A 9,596-nucleotide genomic window follows, 5' to 3' on the forward strand; every position below is an offset into this window, starting at 1 on the left:
TATCTTTTGTAAAAATCTTGATTTTTTCTAATATATCAATCAAATTTAATTATAATTATATAGATTATACTAATAGACGAAAGTTTCATGTGATCTTCATTTTCTTTGCTAAGTTCTCGTACGTTCACCAGTTAAAATATTATGTAAATATTACAGAATATATTATTTTTGTGAGTCATCTTACATAAATATCATTATTTTAATAAAAAATATGCAAAACATATACAATTTATATGTAAAAAATTGTAAAACATATTATTTTACGGTACATATTTAGTTTCAGAATATAACATACATATTCTACTTGTAAACTATATTTACAAGATTTTTATTTAAATAGTAATATTTATATAAACTGATTCGCAATATTTTACACAAGGACTCAAAAGCTTCACAAAAAATGAGACTCCACACAACTTATCTCTATAATAATAATTCTCCATTAAATATAACATACAACATACACATTAAAGTACAGCCCGGTGCAATGGGGAAAGGATGCATTTAAGAATGCCTCGCTACATTAAATATACAACAAGAAGGTTCTATGCTGCCACTGCCATGAAGATTGACAAGAACAGGCCTATCTTGAACTTGGATACAAAATCTTATACACTAAGAAAACATAGCAACGGCAGAGTCAAATAACTGAACAGGAAGTAGAACGTTTACTTAAATTGTTAGATCCATTCCTTAGGGTTGATACAGGCATCTAGTAACTTCCACTCTTCACTTCCTTCTTCCGGAGCCTGTGGAATACAAAAAGTATCACTCTATTCTTAATATTTGCAATCATGTCCCTTTCAAGTTATGAATGATGTCATGAGACTCATGCCTGAAGATCTTATAAGTTAAATTTATAGCAGCGATAAAATTTTGGTAATAGTATATCAGATATAATGAGTTTAGAGCAGGAATTTACATGGTCATACTCCCACCGAGCTGTTAGTGGAAGAGAAACAAGAATACTCTCAATTCTACCTCCTGTCTTCAAACCAAATGTTGTTCCCCGATCATAGACCTGCATGCCTAGCAAGTTAGTCATGCCTAACAAAAAATTAAATGAAGCAAAGAGGGACGTAGGCCCAACTATAAGTTTATATATATATAGCATATGTATCTCCATTTTTAGATTACTTACCAAGTTAAATTCTACATAACGTCCTCTCCGAAGTTGCTGCCATGCCTTGTGCTGTTCGGTGAAAGGTGTATCTTTCCTCTTCTCTATTATTGGAATATATGCAGAAATCACAGAATTTGCACACTCTGCAATTCAAAACTAATTTGTAAGAACATACAGATGCCATGATAATCAGCTGAATTTTTTTCCCAGTATTACCACATTAAAAGCTACATGTAGTGTTACTTAATCCAATCCATTACCAGTAGAAAAAGAAAGAAGCATCTCCTGATCATAGTCATTAAGATCATCAAAGAATATACCCCCAAGTCCTCGCCTTTCATCTCGGTGCTACATAGCATTAAAAGCCAATATAAGGCAAAACTGTGTTCTATTCCAACTGTTTTGAGAATTTATTTCGCGGTTCATTGTTCAAGCATACATGTATCAATCGTAGTACAGGAAATAAAATTAAAAAGGGAACAAAAAGTTATTACAAGTTAAAATTTAAAATTGAACCACACAACTTCTAGGACTCTTCAATCTTCATGATATAGAGATCCCACAAGAATAGATGGCTAGTAGCACTACTTCAAATTTAAACTAGAAAAGAACTATACCTTGATATAGAAGTAATCATCACACCATTTTTTGAAACGGGGATAGAAGCTAGGATCAAACTTGTCACAAGCTCTCTTTTGCACCTATAAAAAAGAAGGTAGACGTCAATTACTTACAGTAAGTACTTTTCATAATAATGCCCTGTCAAAGACCAGTAAAAGAAAGTCTATACAACAGAAACTATGTTGGTAAACATAAATGCTCATCTGACCTCTTTCCTTCAAATGAACCTTATTATACTAGCTCAATTATCCATTACATGAAATATCTCCACAAATAGATTCTCATCCCTATATTACACATACTTGAATTCAACTAACAAATTGAATACTGGAGACATCTTGATTATGTATGTATGAACCATATTTATCTGATGAATTTCAAAGTTTTTACTTCTATGATATGCAAATAAAGAATGTAGTAATGTACTGTTTTTTCTCAAACAGATAGATTTTAAGTTTACTAAAATTTCCTAGACAGGAAGCAGTGTTGCATAGTTGTTGATGCTAGAAACATCAACTGATGTCAGGATAGGTTCACATACCGAATGGAAGTGCTTGACATCCTCCTCAAAGATGTATGCAGGTGTCAGATCAGTACCACCACCAAACCACCATTGTCGTGGAGCTCCAGGAGCATCTGTGCATATTGACAAAATTTTATAAACAAATTACTGGGTTCATACAGTCGATCCACCAGAATAGCAGATAACTGGTCATATGTCAAGGCATAAAGACGAACAAAGACGATAGCGACAATTAAGCGTTCTACTATATGTAGGCATATACATTATAGATATTATATACATACATTTTCATTGGTTTTAATAATAATTACATTATTGTAAAGATTAGTCTATTTGATCAACAAACAGATTTTATCAACTTTTGTTTGTTTGATTTTGAGACTTTTGTTACAAGTATGATGGTTCAGTACTCAATTGTACAACTACTTAAAGACAAAAATGGGCAAAGTCAAATCACACATAATAAAAAAATGTTTCACACATTTACGTATAGGTGAATGCCTAACTCATCTAATGTATGCCTAGGCACCACCTAAATCGCCTAGGCGTCGCCTAGGTACCGCCTAACTCGCTTAGGTGCCGCCTAATTCGCCTAGCATATTAAAAAAGTGATACAAAACGTTAATTGAATAATACTATTAGTTATTTATTCCTTTCTATGAAACTATATATTAAATATATTTTCTCGACGAGAACTCGTGTAAAATAAAGAGCCAAAAACAATAACAAAAACTAGGATTTAAAGTTCAGATGTGGGGTTCCATATATAAATTCTTTCTTTAGTTGTGGCATTCTTACAGTAGCTAAGAATCAATGATATGGATGCATAGTATGAATGCACGGATTCGAAAAACAACAAAATATGGGGATTCGGGTGCAGGGGAATACGTAATCTATACAATAGTAAAAGCATGTATTTGATGTTATGTATGACAAAATCTCCTAACAAAAACAACATCTGTTCAAATTAAATCCAATGCATAACTTAATCATCTAAAATAGAAGAAAATTAAGTTGGTTACTTTGCTGACTAATATTAGTATTTTGCTTTTGGGTACGTAGTTACTTAACACCAATTTCGAGTATAATTTGTAAAAAAATAAAATTACTTGGAATTGAAGTATCCCATTATTCAACACGGGGGTAAATCGGGTAACCAAAATCTACCCGCGTCCGAGGATAAAGTTAATTACAAAGGACACAAAAGTAATAATATTTCCACAGAATTATTACTGTAACATGCTGGGTAGGTTTCCTCTGCATTAATAAGCTATAACATAAATAAATTTTTACTCTAGGTTATAGTTCTATTATGCCAGATCCCAAATAAAGACAAGTGCACTAAGAAAGTAATAAAAGCTACATGATTACTACGCACGATTATCTTAAACAGACACATCAACCAGAAGAAGGGTTCATTAATAACCTTTTGGGGCATCAGTTTCAAAATACCGATAATTAAAATGAAGTGTTGGTGCAAATGGATTCTTTGGATGCAAAACCTGCAAGAGAGTATAAAATGAATTTATCTAGCATGCAATCAGTACGTAAAGTGATAAAATATATTACACAGAAAAAAGTCTATCAGTCATCTTTGCAAGTTATCTTTACCACTTCTGCAGGATAATGTATGTTCTACAACAATAATATTACTCAGGTTTCAATTTTTCAAGTTGGTTACAGTTTTACTGAATATACAATCACCGTGGCACATATATTTCCGAAAATTACTTAAGTATGCACTCTTTCATTTATCTTCCTTGCAAAAGATTAAATAACTATGGTCAATATACTTAAAATCTGAGTCTCTGATTTGGTTAAATATGAAAATTTGATAGCTATCACGGATTGCAAATTACTGATGTAACAGGTGTAAAAGTGTCTAGAGGATTCAGATCCAGAATAATTGATTTAGTATTATGTGTCACTGGGTTAAAATTATGTTAAGGTTAAAGAGAACTCCAGCGTCAATGCTTTATCCAATATGTACATAGGCTTGGAAGTATATTAACATCAATTGAATTCATTCATCTAATATGTTTAAACAACTAGGTCTAATTCCAATACCATAAAAATTGTCAACAGCCTCCAGCTCTCTTAAACACGTCTGTATCATTTGTTGATTATGCTTTATTTTGACTTATGTCATACCAAAAGATAAATTTTCAACTAGAGCTTCAATCTGATCTATTCTAAAAAGAACCAGGTTTGAGAAAAGATTAACGGTACATGAAGTTTGAACTTAAATATAAAAAAGTCGTTAGTAAGCATTTTCATTTCTATGCATCTGACAACGTCATCTGCCTCGATAATATTCACTAGCTACATCTGTTAGCAGGACTAGTATCCTAACTATACATTTTGATGATTTGTGGAGAGTAATTCTAAATTATAATGTACCTACCGCTAGTAGTCATCTGAATGATATAAAAAAAGGGCAAGAAAGGGAAAGGGGGGGAGCGTACGGAGCTGATTCCAGCAGCAAAGAAGGGAACAGGGCCAGGCTTAACATTGCCATTGGCGGAGGTAGCGGCGCGATAAGCTTCAGGAGGCATAATACCATAAACAACAGAGACATTGACACCAGCTTTTTCCCAAACAGCACCATCCTGTAAAACTCTACTAATACCACCACCACCACCAGGCCTTGACCAAACATCCTCTTTAAACTTGGCATCCCCATCAGCCTCCTCAATGGCGCCGCAAACGCTGTCCTGAGCATCCCTTATCATCTTCTCAAACCGGTTTCTAACCGACAAAGAGGAGGAGGATGAGTCAAAATCATAGTCTCGGAGGAAAGTGTCAGGTCGGTGAGTTTCTGGGGTTTCTTTCTCGATCATAGCACGGAGGAGATGGAAAGGGGTTTTGGTGGGTTTTGATGAAGAGGGGTTGTATTTATGGAGAAATGGGGGAAAACTTTGAGCAGAAGATGTTAATGGGGATGAGAAAGGGGAGCTGAATTTAGGAGTTAAAGTGTGCAACATTGTACGAGAGAGAGAGAGAGAGAGAGAGAGAGAGAGACTATAGTGCAATTTGATGAACTTGTTTGATAGGGATTGATAGATAAGGTGCGTGAGAGTAGAAAGAAGATGATGCCTGCCAAGTGCCAAGTCCAAAACTGGGTGAAGACTGCCTGGGGTTGTTGGATTTCCGAGGGCACACCGGATGGATAATATATATGTACCATCTTTTATTTATTTTTCCTTTTCGGTTTCTACATGCGTCCCCGGGTTCAACCTGATCCGAAACCCACCTATTTTTTTTAACAAATACAGAAAACTTTCATTAACTTGAATATAATATAGTCGGAACAAACCCCCAACTGTTGATGCAACCAGGTGGTAAAACAATTATCATACTAAAAACAATTAGATGATTTGTTTCCTGATCGTTTAACACATAGAATTTAAAAATTCTTGAAATTAAAAACGAAATTAAAGACATCCCAAATGATCCAAATTGTACCAACATCTCTGAAAATAACAATATCGCAATTGACCATATCATATAAAAACCATTGTTAGCCCAATGTTCAGAAACACCAATCACATAAACTGAGATTGGAGAAGCGACACCACAGTTATCTACTTGCCGGACAACAGCTATAGACATGCCGAAAACACCCCAGCTATCTACATGCCGAATACCAGCTATAGACAAGCCGAAAGTGTAAACCCGTGAAAGATAAACAATCTTTGGTTGTGAAAGGTGAGCTCTTGCAATAATCAACACCGCTCCAGATTCGATTCAGGCTTTGCAGATCACCAAGAATATCAATAAACTCGTTCTCAACCGATTCAAGACCAAATAAACCCAATCATAATTAAACAAAAACATAACAAAACACTCCAAAAGGAGAGACAGAACACACACTCCAAAAAGAGAGACACGCAAACACCCAAGGGTTTTATTGGAAGGAAATTAACAAGAATAAAAGAGAATGAAGGGGTTGGGGCTTTCCACCGAAGAAAACCAGTGGAAGCCCCTCGATTTACTTAATAATGAACAAACCCTCGAACCCACCTATTTCGACTCATACAAATTGACTTTTTTATGGGTTTGATAATCCTTCCTTCCTTTATCTCTTCTATTATATAATAGGTAAGAAGGGGATAATTTCATGAGATATAAAAAATGTGAATTGAACTCGAAATATTTCATTCACCTAGACTACCTCATACCACTACACTATATTATCACATGTGCTTTTTATCATACACATAATATGTAATTGTGCTAAATGAGTATTTTATTTAACTTTAAATATAGTTACTTGAATTCCGTAAAAAAAGATAGTTACTTGAATATTTGTACAATTAATTTTAAAGAATTGAATTCCCGATATAAAGTTAGGCATAGTAAATAAATGAATTATTATCTTATTATTAATCATTTTTTAGTTTGAAAATATATCTCATATATTTTTAACATATTTTTTATTATAAAAAGTAATTAAAATGTCCATATATAATTTTTAAGAAAATATTGAAAATAGAATCGATTATATAAAAATAATCTATATTGATATTACATATTTAGATAAGTTCGAATTATAATGAGTCAATGCATTTTAGTTTATTTCGAATTTGAAATCAGAACTTGGCCCATTGTTAAAAAGATACTCGAAATTTGACTATATGACTCGGCCGAAAAACATCATAACATTCTACTTTTAGTAAATTCAAATTACAAGCTCGACAAGAATATCTTACCAATAATGTGAAATTTTTAAATATCTTATGTTAATATAAATTAATGTGTTTGAGATCCTTATAGGATCAAGTCAATTGATTATTTATATTAAAATTACTAACTTCACTGGTAACACATTATTATTTTTGTGATTTGTCCCGATTTCAAGAATATTCGAAATTTGATACGAGAACTCACGAGATTTGTTAAAACTACGATGATATATTAAATCGATTTATTTTTCATTTTTCACTTTAAAAATACTAACTTTTTAAAAAGAATTCCTTTGGATAAACAATATTCATTGATCAAAATAATATTATACAAATATTTTGAATTATTTTAATATTTTAAATTATCCAAATAAAAGTTATATTTATACTATATTGTAGCATTTGATTCAATGCATTTTATATTATTTTAAGAAAAAATATATATTGTTCAATAATTTGAAGGAACTAACTAGTTCTGAAGTTTATAAAACTTTGTCGAATTGAAAAATATTTAATTTTAGGAGAATAATATACAATGTTATCAAATTATTATATGAAGAAATATTAGAGTCGTAATGAAAGAAACTTAAAAATAGTTTAAATAACGATATAATTACAATTTCTTGAAAAAAATCATGAATATCAATAATAAGTCTTAAAAATATATAATTTATTTTTATGTTACAACCATGATTGATACTTGGTTGCGTAAAAAATAGATAAAAATTGTTTGTTAGTGATAATGTGAATACTATATTTAAATTATAGAAATTTATTGTTAGGTCACACACACTGTAAAGGGGGTGAATACAGTGTATAATACAATCAAATCGAACTTTAATATATTAAGTAACAGAAAACAACCTTTATTGAAACAATAAACTCTGTTACAGTATGGAACTGTTACCTCTCAGTGATGAACAAATATCACGAGAGCTGCTAGGGTTACAATGAATAATCTTCTCGAATATATGATAACACTTATAGTGTAAACCCTATGTCTGTGTTTATATACTACACAGTTACAAGATAATTGCTAATTGATATGGAATATAATTCTGCTTCCTAAAATATATCAATCAGATATCTTTTCTTCCAAGTATTCCATTCTTCACGGAATTCCTTCTTCATGCATATCTCTTCTTATGTTTATCTCGATCTTCTTTCCTTTAATCAGCTACTGTCCTTCTCTGATCATCCTTCAGAACTTAAGTTCTGATATCTAACTTCTGATGATTATCTCCTGATAATATAAGTACTGATATCCTTAAGTCCTGACTTCCAGTATAAGTACTGATCAACAGTTAAGTACTGATTTGTCCTATTAAGTAAGATCTGAAATCTAAACATAAATTATATTAGCCATGACATTATCAAATATATCTAACAATCTCCCCCAACTTGTAAATTAGCATAATATACAAGTTTAACAAATATTTGATGATGTCAAAAATATTAAGTACAAATGCATGAGAATTAGACTAGATATCTACAACTTACAGTCCTTAAAGCTTTACCAATATTCAACTTCTGATAACAACTTCAGTCTGTACAAATATCAGAATTTAAGCAGTTGTAGATCTTCGACTTGGCTTCATATCAACAATATCACCATTGTGATCTCTGTACTTTGGAACATATGTGCTGTCAGACTTAACAGAATAAAGCCTTTTCTGTCTCTGAATCTGTTCTTTTAAGTAGTTTGCAGCAGTCCCTGTTATTCTGTCATCCACTTGAAGTAAGAAAAGTACATGCTCCAATTCTTCAAAATACTTCAATGGAATGGCATTTTATCTTATATGATAAACCCTACCATCTGTCATGAAATACAACATGATGTATTCTTTCAAGTAGGTATGGTAAACCATCTGTACAGATTCCAGTTGATTCAATCTCTCAGGAGTTGCTCCAATACCTGGTTCACTCAAGGAAGTTGGATCATTGGTAGTGTTGTGTACTCTTCTTTCATCAGCACTTCCCAATCCAGTTTTATCTCTTGCTTCCTTTCCAGTTGTTAGGTCCCAATGTGTTTGTAGAAGGGGGGTTGAATACAAACGTTACCAAATAATCGAATAAAATGCGGAATAAAAAATATGAAACAAAATTCAAGTTAAATAAAAATATTATTAAACTTGAAATGTGTTACAACAACTGTATCGATTACAAGGTATTAATCTCAAATCAATTATCACAAATCTAGAATAAATTCGACATGAACTTTTTCTATTTTTGTAATAATTAGAATCAAATGCTAAACGCGATTTGAGATTAAGTTCTAGGGATTTTAATCCGCTAGATTGATATACAAGAACAAGATAAAGATTTCTAGTGGATTAGATTTAACATTACAATCTAGAAATTATGATCTTTGAAATAAGCAGATGAAGATAAAATGTTTTGCTGCGGCTGCTGTCTCTTGTTCTTGAATAATGATTGAGATTTTTTTAAAGAAAAGTCTTCTGCTTCTTTTTAAATCAGCACAACAATAGAATTGAATTGGCATGACAATCCTATAGCTTGTATGACTTTCGGTAGGACAATTGAATGAACTAGCAAGACAATCTGAATGAACTAGCAAGACAATCAGAATGAACTAGCAAGACAATTACCCTCCTAGAGTAACTTTCGGTATGACAATGGAGAA

At 32.1% G+C, this 9,596-nt stretch overlaps 1 protein-coding gene across 1 annotated transcript; it reads right to left on the reverse strand.

Annotated features, from left to right (window-relative positions):
• Positions 1 to 417: 417 nt before the first annotated feature.
• LOC141697283 (oxygen-dependent coproporphyrinogen-III oxidase, chloroplastic-like) lies at positions 418 to 5,428 on the reverse strand. Its single transcript, XM_074501577.1, has 8 exons — positions 4,733 to 5,428; positions 3,694 to 3,769; positions 2,286 to 2,380; positions 1,741 to 1,824; positions 1,384 to 1,471; positions 1,142 to 1,266; positions 923 to 1,021; positions 418 to 749 (listed from the first exon to the last, which is right to left on the reverse strand). Exons 1-8 carry the CDS (start codon positions 5,249 to 5,251, stop codon positions 681 to 683), a joined length of 1,155 nt encoding a protein of 384 aa, XP_074357678.1. The 5' UTR covers positions 5,252 to 5,428; the 3' UTR covers positions 418 to 680.
• Between the last annotated feature and the right edge of the window lie 4,168 nt (positions 5,429 to 9,596).

The sequence above is a fragment of the Apium graveolens genome, chromosome 11 (assembly GCF_009905375.1).
Source record: "Apium graveolens cultivar Ventura chromosome 11, ASM990537v1, whole genome shotgun sequence".
Classification (NCBI taxonomy): Eukaryota; Viridiplantae; Streptophyta; class Magnoliopsida; order Apiales; family Apiaceae; genus Apium; species Apium graveolens.